The 24,245-nt window shown below is 38.1% G+C and overlaps 1 protein-coding gene across 1 annotated transcript in view; it reads right to left on the reverse strand.

Annotated features, from left to right (window-relative positions):
• The window catches only part of LOC117407015 (filamin A-interacting protein 1-like), a 113,687-nt gene that overhangs the window by 9,077 nt on the left and 80,365 nt on the right, over positions 1–24,245 (reverse strand). The window contains exon 5 of the mRNA XM_034011544.3: positions 569–3,368. Coding sequence (XP_033867435.3) covers positions 569–3,368 — 2,800 coding nt within the window. The remainder of the gene's footprint in view (positions 1–568; positions 3,369–24,245) is intronic.

Raw genomic sequence — 24,245 nt, forward strand, 5'->3', positions numbered from 1 at the left:
ATTTATGCTACAGTAAGTTTCGGATACAATTATAATCCTCACATTATCAAATGAATGATTATGACAACAAGCACAATTAATTAATTCATTCATATTTTTCATGTAAATTCTTGGGGGGGATGAATTAAAAAAAAAAGTAAAAGGTAATGCATCATGTACTTTAATATTTAGAAGAAAAAAAATCCACATAACAAACTGAAGTACATTTTTATATGAAATACAACAGTACATCATTGATTAGTCTTGGTACATATTGTTCATTGTTGAGCATATACAGTAAGTGCACACATGATTAATTGTTCATTGTAAAAAGTTAGGTTTATTGCTAGTATTTTTTTAAATATTTTTTAAACTTTTTTTTTTGTATATATATATGTGTATACTGTAGTTCATGCACAAACGTCCCAAAAAAATAAAAGAAGTGCTTCAACAGGATTCTTGCAGGAGTAGTTGAGGAATGGAGGTCAAATATATTAGGCTAAGTTATTTGTAAGTGTAGGCTGGGATGGCTGGTTTTGGATATGGAGGGACGGGGATGAAGGAGGAGTCAATCATAGACATTACTTACTGTAATTTGTGAAGGCCGTGAGATCGGGGAGTTTGCTGGTGTAATTGTGATGCTGCTTGTGATTTTGTTGGAGGGCTTAACGGGTGTGCCGTTTGTTAATGCTTGAGTTCTGTTCTCCTGAACAGAAGGGCAGGAGAGGCTCATGGGCTTGGATGTGTTGGTAATGGCCTGAATATAGGGGCTTCCTAAATGGATGTGGATTTTGTTGTCCTCAGCGGTAATGATGTTGGGACTCGTACTGTTTGACCTCTGCAGTTGCCAACTGTTCTGTCTCTCTGGTGTCACCCGGAATACTGTGTGCCCGGCACTGACCTCCACCGGCTCCGTGGATAGGGAGCGCTCTGAAGAACCGTTGGTGACGGCCACTATCTGGATGGGTGACATTGCCCTGTCTGGGGTTATGGAGCCACATGAGTCTGGGGTTCTGGCTCTGGAGTATGTTGCCATGGTGAGTGGTGAGATGGCTCGTTCAGGGGTGCAGTATCCATCGGAAGTGGGAGAGGCTTTAGATCTTGCAGGGGAGATTGAGGCATTCTGAATAATGGTTATCCTCTGCTTGGGCACACCTCCACAGTTGGGGATCACGGCAGTGCTGGTGTAAGAGTGGGCATTCTCTGAAGTAGGGCTGCTGATCTCCAGCATGGCTGTGTTTTGCCCGTGGTCTGGGGTCACTTTGATGTGCAAGGGCCGACCTGGTGTGTGAGTAAGAACCAGATCCCTTGGCTGCATGCGATTCCCATTTTGCCTTGGTGTCACTTTACCGTTCAGAGGGTGATCACTTTCTTTGACTTTCCCCCAGGGCACCCTTGCCTTTCTGTTGTTGTTAAGGTTGTTGGCATTGTTGACAATTGATGAGTTGCATTTGGTGATAGGCTGCTCATCGCAATTGGGATCATCCTCGGGATCACTTTCCTCATACAATTTTCCATTGACCACAGCACGTTCTAAAGGAGCCAAGCTTTTGTAATCGGGGGGTTCGTTGTCTGACTGGTCTGTCTGCACCTCCTTGGAGGAGACCTGCAGGTCTGAAAACCTTCTGCCGTTCAATCCGGGCCTCAGGCTTTTGCTGAACCGCCTGTATCTCTCCAGCTCCCTGGTGAGGTTTTCCATTTCCCGAGCCAGCTCTTTGTTCTTGCTCTCCTGCTGTGTCAGTTTCCTTTGCATCATGCCTTGCTCTCCTCTCAGCTGGCAGATTGAGTCCTCAGTTGTCATGTACTCATGTATCTTTTCTTTCAGAGCTTCAACTTCTCTTGTGAGGTGACTGGACTTGGCCTCCTCTTCTTTCAGCCGTTTGTAGAGTATGTGTTCTTGATTGGACTCTGCCTTCTCTGCTAGCTGGTATTTAGATAACTCCTGTCTGGAGGCTTCCAGCTCCTCAATTAGGGCATTTGCCCTGTCGTGCTCATTGGTGTACCTCTTTTCCAGAGATTCAAACTCATCTTCTGTTTTCACCAGGTCATCTTCCACAGCCCTCATCTCCTTCAGCTTACGCCTCAGCCTTTCCACTTCCTGTGTTAGATCTTTGACTTTATTGTCATCTTGGTCTAAGTGGGTGGCTAGAGGAACCTTAATGTGCTCCTGCTTGGACTTGTTCCTCAAAGACTCCCTTTCCATGGCTTCCAGGGACTGCATCCTCTTTTTCATCATTGTAACCTTGGACTGCAAGTCATTTCCCCTTTGCTCCTCTGCCTTTAGTTTGGATATCAGCTCATCTCTGTCCTTGGTAGAACTGTACATCTTCTCCTCAAGCTCTGCCTTGGACTTGAGGGCTTTCTTGCTCTCTTCAATTAGCTTCTCTGTCACTGATGTCACCTTCTTTTGTTCTGTCTGCAATTTTCCTGTGGCACAGTGGAGCTTCTCCTCTGTCTGCTTCAGCCTCTCTGCCATGGATTTCCTTTCATCAACTAGCATGACTGTCAGTGTCTTGAGCTTGTTGAGGTCCTCTTTCAGTGTAAGCTCTGTTTTCTCCAGCTGGGATTCAATGGCCTCCAGCTCCCTGATTCTCACCTTTAAAGAGTCCAACTCATTAGACAGCTGCTTGGTCACTGACCTCTCTTTCTCCAGGTTGCACTTGAGCGAGCCACATTCTTGCTTGCTCTTACCAAAAGCATCTTCCAGCTTTTCAAGCTCCATGATCCTGCGATTCAGCTTGTCCACCTCACCCTTCAAACTCCGGCTTTGTCCAGACTCTTTCTCCAGCTTTCTGTTGAGGTCCCGGCACTGGTCCTCCATCTTGATGAGTTCCTCATCCTTCCCTTCCATCTCCAGCACTCTCTTCCTCAGCTCCTCCACCTCGGCCATCATACTGGAGTTGCCACACTCTCCCCTGTTGATCTTGTCCCTCAAGTCCTGGAGTTCCTCCTCTGTTTTCCTCAGCGTCTTGTTGGTCTCCTCCAGCTCATCAATCTGCCTGCTCAGAGTGGCCAGCTTCTGTTTGAGCTGCCGGTTCTGGGCGTCCTCATTGGTCAACTTGGCAGTCATGGCCTCCTTCTCCTGATGGAAGTGGTTGGCTTGGTCTTGAAGCTCAGCCTCCAGACAGTAGACTTTATGCTCTTCTTCCTGTGCCCTGGCGTGGGCAGCACTCAGCTTCTCCTGGGCCTGGGCAGTGTTGGCTGTCAGTTCCTGGACCTTGCTGCTCTGCTGTGTGAGCTGCTCGGAAAGTCTCTGCTGCTCGTCCACCACTAGAAGGGCAAAGGATTTCAGCTTGGTCAGCTCCTCCTTTAGCTTGCCCACGTTCTTGTTGTTCTCTTTCTCCTTTCGTGCCTGGTAGGTTTTCTCCTGTTCAATAAGCAGCTTCAATCTGTGAGAAAAGGTAATGAAAATAAAAACAATTGTCAACTTGGGAAAAGAGCAACTTTATGCAATTACTGTACTTCACGCGATTAGAAGTCCTACAGACAGAAACCATGGTCCGTGCTAAACACAACCTGGGATGTGACTAAAAATTAAAATTTTAAAAAGTGCTGAATTCATCTCTTGAGTTAAGTTCAAGGCTAGTCATTTTTCTTTTAAATCATAGGTTACTGTAGATACAAGATCTTTATGATTGTTGAAGGACACGGTAAAATATTTAAATGTTTCATAAAAATAGTTATTCACCTATTAAATTCTGCAGCCCATAAAGATGATGTACAGTATATGTTTATAATAGTGCCTAAAGTACACTTGTCCTGATGTTCCTTCGTAAGAGTATAATTCGTATAACTCGTGCAGTTGCGCATACGTAAGGAAATTATAACATGCAATAGAAATTAAATTCAAGTGAGGTGCCTACTAAAGTATTATAAATATGTATGTCAGTGTTGAGACCAGACCAGAAGGTGAGAGAATGGTAAGTGATTGGGCAAAAGCACACCTAATGGGGTAGTTGGCCAATCAAATAAACTGAGATTTCAGTGCAGCCCTGCCTGCCTTTTAACAACATTCAAAGTGGCATGCAGGCAACTTCTAAATGTCTGAGAAGCTGCATGGATCCCTTCCAGCCTAGAAATGAATTTACAAAACATATCCTGTGTACATGGGCCCAAATTTAGGTTATGTATGAGTTATGTATGTGTGAGTGTATGTTTGGAGTTGATGTAATGTTTCTGTGGTTTATCCCTTTTATTTCATGTCCTGCCAGTGGTTCAGCCTCCACAACTTTTTTTTGGACAATGTATTTACTCTTAGCTTTGAAGCATCTTAAAGCTCTTTTATAATACATGTTAATTATGCACTGACTGCAATGCACAAATGTGTCTGTCTTTTTGAGCTCAGAAATATCCCAGAGTACTACTAAGGATCAGAACTATAAAACACTTAGTGGTAGTCGGCTATATTTTGTAATGCTTATAAAATTCTATGACAAATATTTTGACTAGAAGTGCTTCAGAACATCATTAAACCAGGTTATGTATGACATTACTTCTTCCACACCAAAATTTGATGAAACTGTAACTACTGTGAATTTGATGTTTGTGTTATGCATGAGACTAAATGGAAATAATTTCAGCTTCGAAATAATTTGTATGACTAAATCTTTCTTCCAGGTGGGAAAAATAAATCTTTGGTTTCAAATATACTTCTTTAAAGTTTCAGGATCCATTTGTCTCTCAATGTCTGCAGCATAGTGACTACACTGTACGTTTATGAGTCAGCTCCGTGGTCCACATGTGTGCATCAGGTTTGGAGTCTCATCAGCATAAAGTGAAACACAAGTACTCTGTGGACCGCTGCGTTACATTAACCCCTCATAGGATAGAACAAAACACATGCATTTCAGAATTAGCTGTTCATTTTTGTAGCCACCTTCTAAAAGCATTTGTTGGTTTTAAATAAATAAAATAAATTAAAAAAAAAAGAAACACAGTTTTAAGTTGGGCTGGTTGATAAAATTAACATTTTCTGCAGGCCATATCAGTTTCTGTGTTTAGATTTTGAACAAGTTATCCCCAGTCTGTACATAAGGTACGTGAATTACAGTCCCCCCCGCCCCCCCCCCCCCCCCCCCCTCTTTTTTTGTGACTGCATTGTAAACGTGCTGACCTTGAACAACCTTTCTTACATTACATAAGTTGGTCTTGAACCAGGTGCTTGACAGTATTATGTTTTTCATTGGTGTTCTGGTGGCGGTGACCTAATAGCAAAGGCACTGGCAAACGGTTGTAAGTGATTCCATTTCACCAGCCCTTCAGTTTTTGTAGCCCCTGTCCAGATGGTGGGAGTTCACACATGTGTTGACAGGTTTTTTTTATTTGCTGAACAAAGAAGCACAATGTATTTAGGGAGGAATTAAAAGTACAAAACATAATTCTATTATGTTTTCTAAACCCTCTGGAGTGCTGTTGCCATGCACTTAAGTAGAGTGTGGCTAACAGTTTGCTGGATTGCACAGAGTGGTGTTTTATGTGGTGTGCCACATGGAATAGCCATTATTCTCTCATTTATAACCCACTTTTTTTATGAAAGCTGTGGGGACAAAGATCCCATTTCCAAGGGTTTTTTTCTGCCAAATATTTTTTTCTTTGTTATGTTTAAAAGGATGAAGGTAAGCTTCTATTTTAAATCCTATGTCTTCCATTCTGTAATTCACAGTATAGAAAACCGGGACTCTGCTGTCCCATTAATTTTCTATGGACATTATTTATTTCTCAGTAAGAGAATGGCATATAAAGATTGGCTGTGAAGATATGACGACTCTTCTATTGAAAACATAAAATTATTTCAGTTGCAGTTATGACCTTTTTTCATGCAGTCTGTTGGTCTTCAGAAGCCACAAATTGACTGCATAATTAGCCTTTTTTAAGTTCTTACTTTTTTATCTTTTAAATCTCTTTTCTTTCCCGCTCCGTTCCTGCCTTTGTTTCTCTCTGCGAATCACACTTTCAGTGTTTGAAACCCAAGGCTCCTTGAAGCACTTCATGCTCACCTTGTTCCAACAATAAATGAATAGTTTTTATAATTTAGTATAATAGGGATGACATTTTGCTGTATGTGTTCATTGGTAGAAACAACACAGCAGTACCACTATTAAGTAAGTAATGCATCATTTTGATGTGTGACTGTTTTAACTAGTAATGCTGCTGCTTGGCTTAGCATCTAATGCAAAAACACATTGGACGGGCTTTACCAGTGATCTGTCGATGCACACTTCAGCACTCCCACTCCCAAGCTGGGGTGTTGGTAATTAGATAATTATGGCACTGACTGTAAGCATCCAACAGAGCCACCAACAAGTCCCAACAAAGATCTTGAAAAATGTGATCTCTCGGTTTGTAATGTTATTTAATGCCATGGAAACGGCACTGGATTTGTGTCCCCCTGACAAACTCATAATAAAAGATTATAAGATCATAAAATCATAATTATATGATGAGGCAGTGTAGGCTAGTGTTTTGCAATCTGTCCTTCGAAACATGAGATTCTGGGTTTAAATCAAAGCTTGACCACTTGTGACCTTGCTGGTAATGACAGTTGACCTCCTTGCTCATAACGGAGCAGCCTTGGATTACATTCCTTGTATAATATGCACCTCTTGTTTAATGCACATCTCTTGTATACTACCCTATCAAAAACACCAACTGAGAACTTCCCACCATATTTATATATGCTAAGCTTTCAAACTGAAAGGTTAAAGCAATAAATACAAAAAAAAGGGTTCTGGCACATACCCTCTGAATATTGTTATGCGGACAGGACAAAATATTTCACCCTTACAGAGCAAAGGAAATCCCATAGATTGGCACTATTTGTATGTGATTAATAAAGGCCTTGCTATGAACATGCATACAGATCCACCAGTATAAACACGTACTGTAGTCTATGCATACAGCAACTTACTGTCTAAAGACTTTTCAAAATGAGGTTAATGATCTCTTAAATTAAATTGGCTTTCATATCATCAGGAAACTATTAACAGAGTTAGTTACATTAGACAACCTTATTCAGTAGAGTGGTGGTGAAGACAAAGAGGAAAGAAAAAAACAGAGATGATGGCTATCATAGTCCCATACAGTTGTTAAAAATGCATTTAACTGGATTGTTTGTTAAACACTAGTGAAACTAAACCTAGAACCGGAGAATGGCTAAAATGAGAATGAAAATGTGAACAAAAGTGTCCTAGACACAAACTGTGAGTATACAGTACGACAAAAATAACAAAACAAAAACAGAACAGAGTATGTTAACAGAAAAAAAATATATATATATATATATATATATATATATATATATATATATATATATATATATATATATATATATATATAATGTAAGGAAATTATGCAACATGCAATAGAAATGACATTCAAGTGAGGTGCCTAATAAAGTATTATAAATCTGTATGTCAGTGTTGAGACCAGACCAGAAGGTGAGAGAATGGTGAGTGGACCTAATCCTAAGGACCAAGGCCAGAATGGGTTTGTTTAAATAAATGCAGACGACTATAGTTAAAATTCTGACCAGCTTGCAATTCCAAACCAGCTAATTTAGTTCCACATAATTGTGTGCATGTAAATCTGTATGTACCTGTATTGTTTCGTTTGTGTTTTGTAAAGCCTTTGTTCATCGTGTTATTGTGCATCTGACAGGCATATTAAAGCACCTTCAAATGATAAATGGAGGGCTCTCAGTGCTGTGCTTTTCAAAATGGGTGAAGCATTACCATCATATTTACCAAGGCAAACACCCAGCCTTACACTTTTTAACATCTTTTTGGTGGGTTTGCTTTCTTGTTGATAGGTCCACGCTTTATTTTTCCAGAGTACACATGCTTGTGTGTTTTTGATAACTTGTTTCAGTATTTTCATTCTGGTGTTGAAAATAGTGGGTGGGATTTACATATGGTATGTGTTTGAGACTCGAGATTTAAAAGGAGAAGTTTGAAATATTTCCACCTAACTATACCTTTCATTATGTGATTTTTAGCCTTTGCCATAATTTAGCATGACCTACTGTAAACATCAGAAAATTGATAAAGAATGGCAGTCAAAGAAATAACTAAAACAGTAGATCCTGAACAAATTTGATGGTGACTGTTTGTACTGTCAAGGCAGCATATACTGTAGTTCACATTTGTTATATTCTTACATATTTACAAATCATGTTGGTTGCCTTCACATTATTTGTTAATGGCAAGTATAGATATCATTATAGTGTAAAAGATGACGTAATTTGTTCCAGTTCAGATCCTAGAAGGAGCTCTTGGTAGGAATGTGCTGCTGTTCGTATCCTGTGACCCTGCCCTGTGCTGTGTGCTAGAATGCGGTTCACTTCGTTCTGTTTACACCGTGGCCCATAAACCTTCCCATGGCTCTGCATGGGAAGACTAATCAAAGCAACCCAGTGAAGCCGCCTCCGGTTTATATTCTCCTTATGCAATCCCTTGCCTTTCTGTTAATGAGAAAGTGATATTCTTTCTCTGCAGCCCCTCGACTCCAGACATAAACAACTCAATTGAACAAGGGGGAGGGGAGGAAATACCTCCCAGGCCTCGGCTGTAAAACTTCTAAATGATTTTTAAAGCAGTATTTAGCGTGCCACCACTGTCAAGCCTAGAGTACAGTAGTCTAGCGTAACCTGGTTTTACAACCAATGTCTATGACATTGCAGAGTAGTATGAAAACAACTTTTACAAGCAAAATTAATTCCATTCTAAACGTTCAATAAAGCTGCCCACAAATTGGCTTTTTGTTATCTCTCTGCTTTCTTTTAGCTGTAAGTTTAAAATGTATTTCAGGGGGTCTTGGCCTTTTTCAGTAGCAACTAAAAACCTTACTTGATGTCTCTGGTTCAGTTTCTTTAGCGAAGTAGTAAAAATGCACATTGTTTATCTGCAAGCTTCTTGAGCTCTCAAGCTAGAAATCTTGTATTATGGTACAGCCAGTAGTATTTGGGGTTCAGGCCTTGGCAAAGGTACTCTCCATAGGTACAAAGTACATAGAAAGTCAAACATAAGAGACTGGGCAACTCAAGCCCCCTGTCCACCTCACGGATTTAGTTACAAAGGTTAACAACAATTGGGCCATTCCATGAAAATGTAAATTGATAAGTGATCATTAGTCTGATGTTGATGACATATTATTAGAGGAAAAGGTTTTATTGCAATAGTGGGGCATGGTGCAAGTTACCGGAACAGCTGGCAGCTGCTCTGGCAACTGTATTTGCTGCCGGAGTAAGTCTAACTTGAGCTGGCAAGAAGACCCAGCATCGCTCGTCTGCAGGAAACACTGGCTGGCTGGATAGGAGGGATGTTATGACTTGTCACTGTGTAACTGCCGTTTATTCTACAGATGTCACATTGGCATGAAATGATCCTATAATTAATAGCTACTTTCCCCTCCCTCTCTATTCTACTGCATTTAGAGGAATTCCCCTTGTTCCAAAGGCAATTAATAGACTGGCTAAATAAACAGATGCATTATCTTTACTCAGTAATTCCATATACTATACTTTAGAAGTGCACATTATGTCAGAATATCAGGGCGGGTTTCCATTGGTGTCCTATGTAATTTATGGATAGTTTTATGCACAGTCAATAATCTGTATAGATCACTGGCTTGGTGATGAAAAATGCAGTGGAACTCTTATTACCATGAAGAACACTTTAAAGCTGATGAGTTTATGCCATCAGTGGTTTAATCTTCAATTATGAAATGAAAAGCTTAACAGGCACAGTATTCGAGAATGCCAATTTTGTGTTTTTGTTTTTTTTAATACTACTGTGTCTCTAACTGTGCTGGTACAAGTTTAATCTTGTATTTAAAAATGTTAACAGATAGCCATCTTTCACGGTCATTTTCAGATTGTTCTGTAGATTTTTTTAAATTTTATTTTATATGATTAACCAGGGTCACTACTGTACATACGTTAATGAACTTTTTGTGGGGATTTCTGTTTCTACTGTTTAAAATACATTTTCATTTAATTAGAAAAATACGTGCTACCAGTATTTGTTACTTTTGCATGATATGTCATATTACTTGGCAACCCTGTATCGTTCTCTCACAGCCATTAAACACAGGAAACATTTCATCCTTAAGCCGGGTAGAATTTGTCAAAACATTTATCAGATAAGCTTTTCAGTCATGGGCACTGATCCTGGTTTTATTTATTTATGTATTATTCATTTTTGATATAAGTAATGTAACCTCCTGGGTAATTAGACCTTTTTTTATTTATCTTGCAATATGCTATGATGAATTGAGAAACTACAAAAATAGAAGACAGGAATAAAAAATAAAGCAGGAATGGAAATAGAAAAAAAAATAGAATGGCAATAAAAAATACACTAACCATGACAACTGTTTCAGCATAGCTCAGAAACATAAACTGTTTTACCCACAAGACAGTGCAAAGGCCACATAGCTATTAAATATTTTCATGTTGCCAAAATCAGTTGTCTAGTTATTTTTGTTTTAACCTACTGGATCTGCTATTGCTGCTGTTCTCCTTTCACAACTGAAAAGACGAGCAAGACTGCCCAATAGAAATGATACCAAACAGCTGTAGACACAAAACAGATGTTGGAAGCCTTTTGTGGGACAATTATAGAAGTTATTCTATTATTATTATTATTATTATTATTATTATTATTATTATTATTATTATGAATTTTCAGTTTAAAAAATAGTAAAATAATAAAAGTTTCTTTGTGAACACAGGAATTCATGAATGTGCTGTGTTGTCTTGCCATTTCTGTTTATATATATTTATTTTGTTAATTTGCGTCAGACATTTTAACCTTGGTACAATGTGTTTGCAGATTTAATCGGATGGCAACATTTTTTAATGAATAAAAATATATGTTCAATAAAGGTTAACCTTCTTGTATAAAACAACCAATGTTTACAGTTTGTCAAATAACCTAACAAAACTCTGTTGCGGTGACAGCATGTTCAGTACGTGCATCCTAGTCGGGTACCAGTTTGAATAATCTAGTGAGGCTATATTTATACATTAAAGATCATTTCTGGCCTAATAAGGAAACGTCTTTTACCTTTTTCTCATATGTTATATTTTAGAACCAAAACTATGCCTCGGTGCTGTTCCAGAAGTCATTTTAAAAGATGAATGTGCGTGGAATGAGAAAGCAAGAAGATGAGATACTGTAGTACCGGTATAGTGTTAGAAAGTGGTACATCATCGGAATGTGGTACACATACCAAAACTTGACTGTGTAATGTCAGAAAGTGATACTTTGTCACATTGAAAGTAGTACACTGTCAGATTTTGGTACAGGTGCACAATCATGCGATCTGATGGGTGTTTTCAAACAGGTACATTTAGCATTAATTATACAACATTTTTTTGCAAACTTAAACTAAAAAGAAACACAATTCACGACGAACAAGACAAAATGAGAAGTCCACCGCAAAGCTGCAAAAGTAAAAAAAAAAAAAAATACAAGACCCAATGTATTGCATATGATAAATATGTGCATACTGTTTTCTTAATGGTGGAACAATATGATTAAATACATTAACAACTATTTAAAAGACTGGAAGATGTGATAAATTAAATTAAGATGTAAAAGGCCAAAAACAGAATAACATAGCAGATTTGAATGAGCACTTCACTGCTTTCTTAGCAGAAGTTGTTTAAGCATAGTTTAGGCATAAACAAGCAAGCGCAGTGCGCTGCGTACCACTTTTTACCGCGTACCTGAAAATAACACGACACCGGGCCCTGTTCAAGTTTAAACTCATGAGTCACGGCAGAAGCCATTTTGGACACTGAACTCCTCAAGACCGGAATAATGTGTTGCAGAATATCAAAAATGTACCAAGAAAGCTTTGCTTTTTAGAAAAGAAAAAAAAAAAGCATACTGAATCACTCTGACTAGGATGTAACTGTTTTATTTACATGCACCGACTTGTATTTACATAAGTCTGTATAATTTAATAAATTGAATATTGTCAAGACTGCTTTCCCGTGGGACCCCTTTTAAAATGATAAATGGTGATTTCAGTGCATCAAATAAGTGGCAACAGTCTAGAACCGTTTCATAAATAGAGTATCACACCTAATCTGTCAGAGCAGAGTTTAACCCTTCGAACTTTGCAAATACTGTAGGGCTCACCACCTATAATCTTTCCAGGCAACAAACAATCTGCATACTCAAGTAAAAAAAAAAAAAAAAAAAAAAAACATTTTGTGTTTTTTTTATTTTTTTTATTTTTTATTTATTTTATTTTTTTATCAGCGTTACCAGAGCAAGTAAATTTCAAATGAGAGATCAAAATTCAGAAACATCAGTTGTGCAATATTATTCAGGTAATGTTTACAAATTTACACCAACTGTCATTGTAACTGACTGGCCTTATCTCACCGTGTATCCTCAGTCTGTTTGCTTTGCACGAAAAGCATGACTCAAGATTTGTATTGAGTTCAGTCTGCAGACAGCACTTATAAACAGAGAGAAAATATGCCGCTTCTAAAGTGGTACAGCTTTGAAATTGCTTCCTATGGCAGTAAATACAGTGAACAGTAAACACAGAGAACCCTCAATCAACGGAGATGGAGGAGAATGAACGTTTTGCCTGATAATGCAAACATGGGTGAACGTGGCAATTTTCTAGTCAGCACTTTCATTGTCTCTGCAGATCTGATTTACGGTTTCCATGTGTCTGAGAGGTTTAGATACCATACTAAACTCTTTTTTTGTGGTGAATGCTTTGATTGAAGGATAATGCTTTTGTACATGTTTAAACCTTTAAACAAATGTGTGAAAGTTATAAAAATATACATATCTATCTATCTATATCTATCTATCTATCTATCTATCTATCTATCTATCATTATTATTTTATTATTATTTGTTTATTTAGCAGACGCCTTTATCCAAGGCGACTTACAGAGACTAGGGTGTGTGAACTATGCATCAGCTGCAGAGTCACTTACAACTACGTCTCACCCGAAAGACGGAGGATAAGTGACTTGCTCAGGGTCACACAATGAGTCAGTGACTGAGGTGGGATTTGAACCGGGGACCTCCTGGTTACAAGCCTGTTTCCTTAACCACTGGACCACACAGCCTCCTTATATATATATAGATATATCCCAACACATGCACATCTGTGGTCTGCCTTTAATAATGATTTCTGATGCTGGATTCAGTAACAACATCGGTCTCCTTGACTAACGGCTATTACTTATACTTACGAATTTATGACTCCGTGTTTGAGATTAGGCTGAAAAAGAATATATTTCAATAAACAACTGTACGGTACCATTCTTTTTATTAAATACCTCAGAGATCAGTTACCTGCATTTATTTCACTGCACATGTTTCACTGTCCAAAAATAGTGAGACCTGTATTATCATAAAACAAAAAAAAACATACCTGGTCTCTATTTCAGTTAAATAAACTGCTTACAATTAGATTTAGAGTTGCCCAAGGAAAATGCTTATAAAGCCGGGAAACTTGTACAGTAGCAGTCTAATTTTAACAGCTTGTTACTGATGTACATGATCTTTATGTTGTGTTTATGAAACGGTAAGGCAGCAGTATGGCTGGTAATTTTACCTGGTATGAACAGAAATGACATTAGTTAATTTTAAGGTGAGTATAAATATAAATATCGTACTACTTTGTCATGTAGCTATGCTTAGGAATTGACTAATTAATTGGTGTTACAGTATACTGTAAAACAAGAAAGCATGAGACGAAATGATTGTCAACCTCCCAAAAAATTGTCTAAACAAACACCAACATAACACATTTTGCTATGTTTTATCACATTCATATGTATATTATGACAGTAGAGAATCAAACTAAATGTTAAAAAAAACAAAACTTTTAAGCTTCTTAAAAAGATAAAGAACCATGCAACATTTTACAAATTTCTCATGTAATATATGGTGTTTTCTTTTTTATTATTAAAGGAATGCCAGCCACTTAAACTTACTTTTAATCAGTTTGGTCTTATGATACAGTATTCTTTATTTAACATGTTTGACATAAGTTTTCAACATATAATATACTTCTATATGTGTGGCAGTCTTATACAGCACAATGAAAAAACTGCCAAAGTTTGCCTGCTACACACAAATATTTATTTACTAATACCATGAATACAATAAGAAAGATACACATTTCAATATTAAGAAAAAAGGATTGTGTTGCCTAACAGTAAACTATAGTTTGAAGAAGTTTAATCTATAAAAAATATTGTCAAATAACCTAGTAATAATAATAATAATAAATAATTTCCCCTGTACCTTTAGCATGTGGTAGAATTTGTCCATTGATTCCACGTATCACTGCAATGAAGGAGTTCGCTCTACAGGCATCCTAGATGTGCACATTCCAGCAGTAAGACCTAACAATGAGAGATGGGCTCTTTGCATGGCCAAAGACTATGGAGCATTACATCATCATCATTTCCTTATATGGAGCTTTATGTTGTACAGCCTCTGGTGTGTGTGTGTGAGAGAGGGAGAGTCTGTGCCTGACCTGACTAGTGTGCTGTCTAAATAGCCAGAACTCTGAAGAAATGAGTAACTCCACTTTGGCACAGGGTGATGTTAAAACATTCTAAGAAGTAACTCATTTTGTCTGCTCTGTTTCTCAGCCAGAAAGAATGCGCGGAAGGCTTGAGTTACAACATTTCCTTCTTGTTATTGATAGTAGACAGTCATTAGCTGCCCACCCCCCTTTCCGTCTCTCCCTCCCTCCTCTGCCCCCTCCAAATAAGTTTCCCTGACTTTTCTAAGAAATCCGTAAAGTAAAGTGGTTCTGGGGAGGTCAGAGTATATTGTAAAGCAGCTATGTTATACAAACTAGAAACTCTTGTGTAAAAGTTTGCCTGGGGACAAACTTTAGTTCAGAGAGGGGGGTGTGTGCCTCCACTGAGGATTGTTCTTTATTTCTGGATGAGGTCATTGCACAGTAATGCCAAATGTTTAGTGATGGGATGGCCAGATGAAGAATGAGGTGTTCACACAGGTCACCAATAATAAAAAAACTTTAACAAATCAATCCCTCTCCTAACTAGTAAGGGTTCTCTATAGGGCTTTTTGGAATTTTAAAAGACGTATGCGTCTACCTACAGTTTACACTACCGGATCTAAAGCCTATGTGTGAAGCTGGCGTGTGATGCAATATCTCCTTTTACAGCATGACTTCATTATGTTTGTGTAAGTTGCCTTTTTTTTTTGCTGATTTCTCAATGTAATAAATAGTCCAATGGCAGTTGCTAATTTTAATTGCCTGTACTTTACTTTTAATTTACATACTGGTAGTTTCAATCAGACCAAATGCTTTATCAAAGCTAGATTTTGCAGCCTAAGAAATGTAAAGGTTGAACTGTATATCTAGAGGTTGTGTACATTGTATATTTGGAGTACTTAAAAGTGAAAGTTGCCGCTTTTATATTTTATTTTGTCGTTTCCTGGTTATTTAAGGTTGCTATTATTTTTTTCTGTTTTGGTGTACATTTATTGGCTGAAAATTACTTTTTTTTTTTTTTTAGGAACATGTATAAATACTATTCATTGATAAATAATGTACTACTAAATACAATGGCAAAAAAATAAGGTTAACCTGCTGTGGCAATGTGGCCACGCCCTTGTGCGTAGTTTGTTTATATGTTGTATGTTGCGTGTGTTAATGTTGGTGTATTGTAGTTGGTACACGGGATATAAATGGGTGTGTGCAGCACGAGTATTTAAAAATGTAGCTTTGTATTTAGGCACGAGGATGGCACAAATCACTTCACGTGCTAGTTAAAATGTAATGTGTGGTCACGGGAGTGCACTTTAATTAATTCACATGCAGTTGTACCGAGATTCCAATTGAATGATTGACTAGCAATCGAGTCTCGGTACAGCTGCATAAAAGCAGCATGTTTTCACTCACTCGGTGGTTGTGTGTTCGGTGAGTGGAGACGGGATAGGAGAAGGAGGTAACAATTGTAAAAGTATAAGTAGTTAAATCTGCTCACCGTGTTTTGTCTGTATAGTTCGTTTTGTTTGTCTTTTTTGTTTTGGCAACGAGTGCCGTGTCCTGTGTGTTTTGTGTTCAAACGTTTTATTTTCTGTTTAATTATTAAATGCTGAGCGCGATCACGCGCTCAGCTTCATCAAAACCCCAAGTCTCTGTGTGTTACTTCCTGTTTCTGCTCTGACGGTCACCCACTGCAGCCGTTTGTGACACCTGCATACTCAAATTACAGTACTGCGTGCGGTCTGAAGGTTTCTAGAAATCAGTGTACAAAACTGTACAAAACTATTTTATTGCGTAGTTTTGTGTATGCACTGTAGAGTTTTATGTAGTTGTGTGGAAGCACATTTGTAGTTTTAGTGAAATAATTGTGCAATACTAAAATTTCCATTACCATTACCTCAGAGGCCATCTTGTCAGACAAGAGGCTGCCTGTCCAAAGTGGTCAGGTCACCACCAAAGTGACTCCCAAAAACAAGAAGTGATACTCCACATGCACAATTTAATTTCCTGACTTGTCAATACTCATCAGTGCACTCACTCATCACCAACTTTAAATTATGTAAGCTCTCCCCTTTGAAAAGCCTTTTGGAGGCAGTTTGGAAACTGAACATTACAGTTTGAGTTTTACATTAAATCTTGTTTTCTTAAAACAAGACAATGAAGAGGGAAGGAGGAGGCATTCTGGTATAAAACTAAAGAAACAGAAAGATGTATAACGGACTCGGGTGGGAATGTAGCCCTTCATGCTGGTTTGGATTTGGTTTGTATTATTTCTGTCTGCCAAGGGAAGGAAACACTAATGCAGAATTATTGATTTAATAATTCTTTGTTACAGTTTATTCATAGTTTTAGCATTTTTGTTAAATGAATAGTGTAAAACTTAAAGAAAGATTTGACAGAATCCCCTTTATTTTGGGGAGCATGTGCCTGTCATTTTACTTGGGGATGTATTAAGGGAGGAACATAATGGATGTGTGGCTTCAGCTGGATTGGAGAAGTCTCAGATACCTTTACTTCTAAGGAAATAGCTGAACAGAGTCCACCTTCTAGAGCTACTGTATACAACTGTATAAAACATGTTGCATTCAAGTTTCATGAGAAAGAGGAGCATTGTTTTATAACTAAACACTGACTGCCACTGGAAGTTTTGCTTGATAGAAAGTAATATTTCAGGCAGTAACTTACAATACATATATACCTAATTTGACTTTAACCTAATCAACTTCAACAGAAATTGCATTTTCGAGAGGGTATAAAGTATGCATGCTTGTTTAATTTTGGACAGACGGGAAGGCGTTCAGCTCTCCCTAGAGTCTGGTGTTTATTGTAAATAACTATCCACAGAGGGGATAGTTATCTGACATGAATGACATCACCAAACTGCCGTACCATAATTGGCTCCATATGGTATTTCACGGTGCTCTGTGATCTTTACACCAGAGAGCATTTACGTGGTTTATATCATGGATATTCCCTAAAGCCAAGTCTGTTAACTGGCAATGAAGGTGTTTTCTTGAGCACATGGAAAATGTATACTAGGCACCAAGAAAGTGTATATGTATATAAATATTTTTTTGGCTTATTTCCCAAACCACTTAAGGTTTTTAAATGTGTTTATAAGAAACTATTTAACCAGGAAATATAGTAATCCCACTCAGAGGTTAAAGGAACAGCAAGTAGTTCTCAGCAACCTTTTTGTCACACGTTTTTGTTTGGTTACCAGGAAACCGAGAAAGAAATAAAGATGCATTCCAAAAGGAAAAGCAAATAGTATCTGTTCGGGCAACACCATAAGTCAGGGTTTTCAACCTTTCTTTGAGCCACGCCCCACCTTAGATTTATTTATTTTTTACCTGGACCCACAATAGTGGGAATTATAAATCACATATCAGAATAAAATTGATGAACTTGACACTATCAAAAGTCATGTAAACTACAGTTTTCAGAAAACGTATCGGAAAATTCAGAATGTGAGTTTTCCGGAAACATCACCTAGAATACACCAATAGTATTGCGAAAAGTAACATAATTTATGTCATGTAAACACACTTTCCAGAAAACTTATTCTGATAGTCTACTGCACAAACTTTGACATCATTCCTGCGCACATGATTATACCTGGGTCAGAACCTACCTGTGTCAGGACCTGGTGTCATGCGGGACGGGTACGTGATTTCACACCTCTTTTGATAAAGCAGGGTTGACCTGGGTGACAGACGCAAGTACACAATGCGCGTATCAATGACCCGGAAGCAGCTTGTTACAGGCGCTTCCTTCCAAGCTTCTCTGGATTGAACTGTCGGCCCAAATGTTGATTAGAGCAACTATTTCTTCATCCCTGCTGCAATCTAGCTCATGGTGTGTCTAAATCAACAAAAATATGGCTAAACAGAAATGTTCCTTGCGGAAGTGAAAACAGCCATGGTTGTTTGTTATTTCCTCGGCTTGCCAACGGCCGTCATGCATTTTGTCTCACTCAACCGGGGTCAAAGCGCGTCGACCCACATCCTGAGGTTAACCCGGGTACGACCAAGGTACATGGTTTCACACTACGCAGGATTGTGACCCGGGTAGCCAGAACCCGGGTAGGAGTGCCAGTGTGAAGGGGCATATTAAAGCAGAAAGAAAAATTAAAAATAAACTTTTACACACTGAGATGAGACTTAGTACCAGAACATTAGGAGTTGGGATAACGAGTTTTGTTTTGATGCATTCCTATTTCAATGTCCATTGATCAAAATGTTGGGGACAGTAACACTTTTTGTAAATATTACAGCCCAACAATTTACATTTTTGGATCCATTATAATGTCTCCAATTGCCCTTCGATTAACAGTATATGCCTCACTTAGGCGAGAAAACATTTGCGATGTCTTGCTGACTTGCTTTCTTATTTTCAGATGCATACATGCAGATTTTTTTCTTTTGCTCTGGTGTTAAATATAGGGTTGACTCGCCGTTTTGTACTTTCTGTTTTGCTTTGGGAGCGGGAGTGTTGATGACATTTGTATGAATGTTCACTTAACAACAAATTAGGACTTCAATGAAGTACAATGCTTATATTTATGTTTGCTTGGCTTGGGAAGTTGGCGGGTGGCGGACAGCAGGGTGGCATTATAACAGGTACAAATAGCACTGTTTTTATATTAGTGACATTTGTTCAAAGAGAATAGCTAGCGGTATGCGAGGGTGGTGTCAAAGTAGGGTGGTATAAAGTGGGACAACTATTTGATCAAAAGAAAGAACTCCATTGTTACAACTGTAGTTGTTCACACAGAAATTGCCTATACTGTTGGTGCAGCAAATTCATTCTAGCTAGGTAAGATGCATTGACTATTAACAGTACCGTATGTAAGGTACAGTAGCTTATATGAAGAAACAGATGAGCTGTTGCAAGAAGCGGACAGTTAAATCCACGTACACAGTTTGAATTTATTGGACGTGTAACTGGATTATCTATTCAAAGTCATGTAAACCCAGAAAAGTGTCGTTTTCAGAAAACCAATATTCTGATTGAGTTTTCCGAATACATTTGTTTTATTAAAACTTGATCTCATGTAAGTACGAACTGATTCTTAAACACAAAATCAAGTTTGTGTAATTCACATTTAGAATTGTGTGTAAAATGTATATTTTGAAATGTGTCATTATTGCTATTACTGTGTTATTAGAACGTTCACTGCGCCCCCTAAACAATTTGACCCGCCCCCCCCCCCCCCGATACTACAACACCAGGGGTGCCTAACTTTGTTTAAAAGAGGGGGGGAAAAGGTAAAGAAAAGCTGCTGAGTTAAGCTCTGGTAAACCTCATTTTACTGTTCAATCTATTTCAAGTTACAGTTTTTGTAATAGTAAACCCTAGGGCTGCAACAAAGTGTACATTTTGACCTTCAAAGGTTCGGAACACATTACCGAAGGAAGGTTCGAACCTTCGATGGTACTCATTTGCATAATTTACTGGTGACGTCACCATAGCTACTTGTTTATATTTGATTGAAAAGCCTGTTCTTTTACGGGTAATCATATAAATGGAATAAAACATTCACATGTTGTTTAACAATACATTATATAGAACAGTAATCATGTTTTTATAATTTAAATAAAAATATACGTTGTTTATTTACACGTAAATGAAGATGTTTGCGATACATACAGTAAGCTTGCATTGCACAACTGCAGTGGACTTGGGCAAAACAAAGCTTTATTTAACAGTCACCGTTCCAAGCAGGTTATCAGTCACATTTTACTACTACTAAAAATATTAATAATACTAATAATAATATGAACTTAAGCTTGTCAAGTGACCCCAGAGATTGGTTACACCTCCTTGATACGAGTCGCTTGCACAGTTTGCATTCAACTTTTTTTTTGGTCGTCTGTGCATTTAACAAAAAAAATCACAAACAGCAGAGCGGTTTCGAGAGATAACTGCCAAGCATGCAAGATACTGTATGTGTAACTTAAAACAGTGAATCATAAATTCAGCTGTAAAAGTGAAGCAGACAAATGTTTCTGCTGTTGCTAATTGGACACCTAAGTTCAGTCAAACAATTAAGTCTAGTTGGACTGTTCAATAGATGGTAATGATGGAAAGGGCCACTCTGCTAGATTAAGTCATGATGAGGTGCTGTTATTTTGTGTTAGTTTAAAACATGTCCAAAAATGAAAATTCCCAAATAAGCTACTAAAGCAAGTAGCCACATCAATGAATAGGCAATTAAATATGTACTTCCTTGCATGAAAACCAATATATATATATTGGTTTTCATGCAAGATAATGTGCTAGATAATGGGATGCCCTTAGCGCCCCTTTATTTGGTGTGGACTCCCACATACAACCTCATGGCAAGAGCTGTAATGTTTCTAGTTCTGACTGAAGTTCAGGTTTCGATGTACACTCATATTCGAAACATCCTCGCCAAGAACTGCCAATTCATCTTCCTTAAAACAGATTTTCTTTACTTCTTTTTTATTCAGATTCATTAGTTTTACACACCCACTCTGATATTATTATTATTATTATTTATTTCTTAGCAGACGCCCTTATCCAGGGCGACTTACAATTGTTACAAGATATCACATTATACATTATTTCACATTATACAGATATCACATTATTTTTACATACAATTACCCATTTATACAGCTGGGTTTTTACTGGAGCAATCTAGGTAAAGTACCTTGCTCAAGGGTACAACAGCAGTGTCCTCCACTGGGGATTGAACCCACAACCCTCCGGTCAAGAGTCCAGTGCCCTAACCACTACTCCACACTGCTTCCCTCCTTCCAGCACACCAGAGTGACCGCCAACCAAAACGTACTCTGCCCTTCACCCCTGGAGAGAACACTACAGTTGTTCCTCAAATTCACAAAAGTAAAATTTATGTGAACAAATGGTATTTTTTGTGGGGGTGGTAAGCCAATAGGACACATGTACAGGTAGTTTTAAACTTCAAATGGCTTTCCCCTCCTTCCAAGAGAAGGGACCTGTTGACCTTGGCTGCTCCCGTGCGAGATGGGTGGGAACTTGCCAGAATTTGCTTCCCTTCCTGGTTCTGTCTGCTCTGCTCTGCCCTGGCACTGGTGTGTTCAGTCAGACTGAGCTGTCTAACATCACATTACATCATTTCCTTTTGTTTTTCAGCTGACTGGCTTTTTTCTCTTTACAATTCTTGTTTCAGGAAAGTACCAGTGATGTGATGTATGGACAGCTTGTTCCTTTAATTTTGTACAGATTCCCCCAGGAGAACAAGCCATGTACATTCTTCAGCTGTTTTCTTTTAACATGTACTCCTGTCGAGCTCTGTGGATCCCTGTCTGGTGAAAGATTCTAATTGTCTGAGGAATGAGATTATATTACTTTGGGCTTGCATTACAACTTTCATAGATATTTTTTAAACGTAAGCAAAAATATATATATATATATATCTTTTTTTTTTACTTTGCTCAGTCAGATCTGGGGCCTACTGTATTTAAGGGTGCCTAATACACCTCACTGAGAATATTTACAGTATGTAAAGCAAATATAAAATATACTTATTCCATAGGAGTCATTGATTATAACAGGGAGACCTCCAGGAAAACTGTTCAGGACAGAATGGTAGGGTGAGCCCCCAAATCCATTTCAAACTGAATCCACATACAGGCCTCAGTCTTGACTGAATGGGGGAAATAGTCTTTTATGATAAAAACAATCACTGTTTTCTTAGGCAGTTTTGGACCATGTGCGTAACTACATTCTTGTTCAACTGCACCAGACAGTACCTTTCTAAAAGACAGCACCGAGTACCAGAATACACACAAATGCAAACATTTTGACAAATGATTCATCCACTTTTGGCTGACCACATAACCCACAAGCGAAATTAGGGTCCTGCGTCACGAAGAGGATTAACTCCTCTGCCATTCATGTAGAACAAGGGAAAAGCCCAATATTGATTGCAAGCTGAAACATAAACAACCTAATGGTAATCCAGGATTGCCCTGGAGATCTGATGTCTGCTGTGTGAAAGCTGTACGTTTGTTCTTTATTTATGGGACAAAAAAAGCCACTGTATGATGAGATGTGGACAGCAAGTATTCGACTAAAACTCGAAATTAAACCCTTCCAACCAATGATCTGCCTCACAGAATAATTACTCAGAAGTAGACTTTGATGCCTTAGAGTAACCATGAGTTTTCAGAAATGGGTCATGGACGTTTAAACTTCACAGCGAGCTGAACTGCAGTGATGGGATCTGTCAATAAGCCTCAGGAGCAGCGAGCCTGTGTGCTGTTCAGGAGGCTGTGCCCTGTCTGGCTAAATTAATTGGGGGATTGTATTTATTTTTCTCTCTGCGGCATTTGTTAGTGTAAGTCTTTTACCGTCTGTAATTTATACTGCCCAAGGAAAGATGGCATAAGTTCCAAATGCTGTAAGTGAGAGCGCATGTGGTACACAGTTAACCGAGCCATACTGGGCATAAGAACTGCAGGAGTAGCGGCAATATATCTTGATTTGTTTATATCTACAGTATGTATTTATTTGCCTGTATGCATTGTTTATTATCAGAAAACCACCATACAGTAGTACTGTGATTTTTAGCTTCTTTTTGTCTAATAGTTGAAATACTTTGTTACTTTTTTCTTGTACCTTCCAGGGTAGGATTCAGGCTATAAAAATTAAGACTAAATAGTGCAAATAAATAATAGATGCTACTAATGAAAAGAAGGTCATCCATAATATAAAGTTCTTTTAAAATGGGTTTCTAGCATTCTATTGTACAACAGTCAGCAACTTTGAAGATTAGTGTCCATTTGTATTTTAGTATAAACCTTGTGTCGGGAAACAGAACATTTTAAAATCCATTTTGAGGGTTTTGTTGAAACTGCGGATAATTGAATAGGTGTCTTTATCAGATTAAAACTACATACTGTATTTGATTATAATTGAGTAAAACAGATTTTTCATCACTATAGTATTTGTATTTATTATTTCCTTAGGAATTCCAAGTTGATGTCCCATCTAATTTCCAGCCTAAGCTACGATTGCACACAGATGCAAGATCGGCTCAGCAGAATGGGTATAATGGTCTAGTGGTTAGAGCAACGGACTGGGTTTGATTCCCAGCCTGGCAATAGTCTGTGTGACCTTGAGCAAATCACTTACCCTTGTGCTTCGCCCCAGTTCAGCTCTAAGATTACATAAAACTGGGACAAAACCAACAAAATAGTGTCTCATGAGTCAACAGCATTTGAATATGGTCTAAAATCATGTTAAGCTTGTATTACAATTTACAGTGTATTATTTAGTTATTTATTTACTTATTTGAACTTCTTATGTAATTCTATGAATTCTTTAAATGTTCGCTTAAAACCAGTTTGCAGCCATACCCGCGGTCTTGTTGTTTCAAATCAGATTTTGTTAAATAAGTAAAGCCATGAGGCATTTGCAGTTTGCAGACTTTCCCTTCTAAGTTAGCAGTTAGCATGCGTCTAAATGACTGGTTCTTATGAATAGCTTGCATGCAAGTGACTGAAGGTATTTCAAATGCCTTTGCGTTATTGTAACGCCAAAGCAAAGCAAGCATCTGATGCATCCCAGGATGACTCTGTTTAACAAAAGTATGTTGAAATCTGTAAACACTGTTCAGTCACTCTCTATAATGTGGAAATGATTTTTATTTTCTATTCATGCCTCTGTAATTGCATTTTCTGGAAAAATGCAGGGGTCTTTGTAGTCTCCCTATTAAGGATAAAATATGTCTCCCTTGA

This window comes from Acipenser ruthenus, chromosome 8 (assembly GCF_902713425.1).
Source record: "Acipenser ruthenus chromosome 8, fAciRut3.2 maternal haplotype, whole genome shotgun sequence".
Taxonomy (NCBI): Eukaryota; Metazoa; Chordata; class Actinopteri; order Acipenseriformes; family Acipenseridae; genus Acipenser; species Acipenser ruthenus.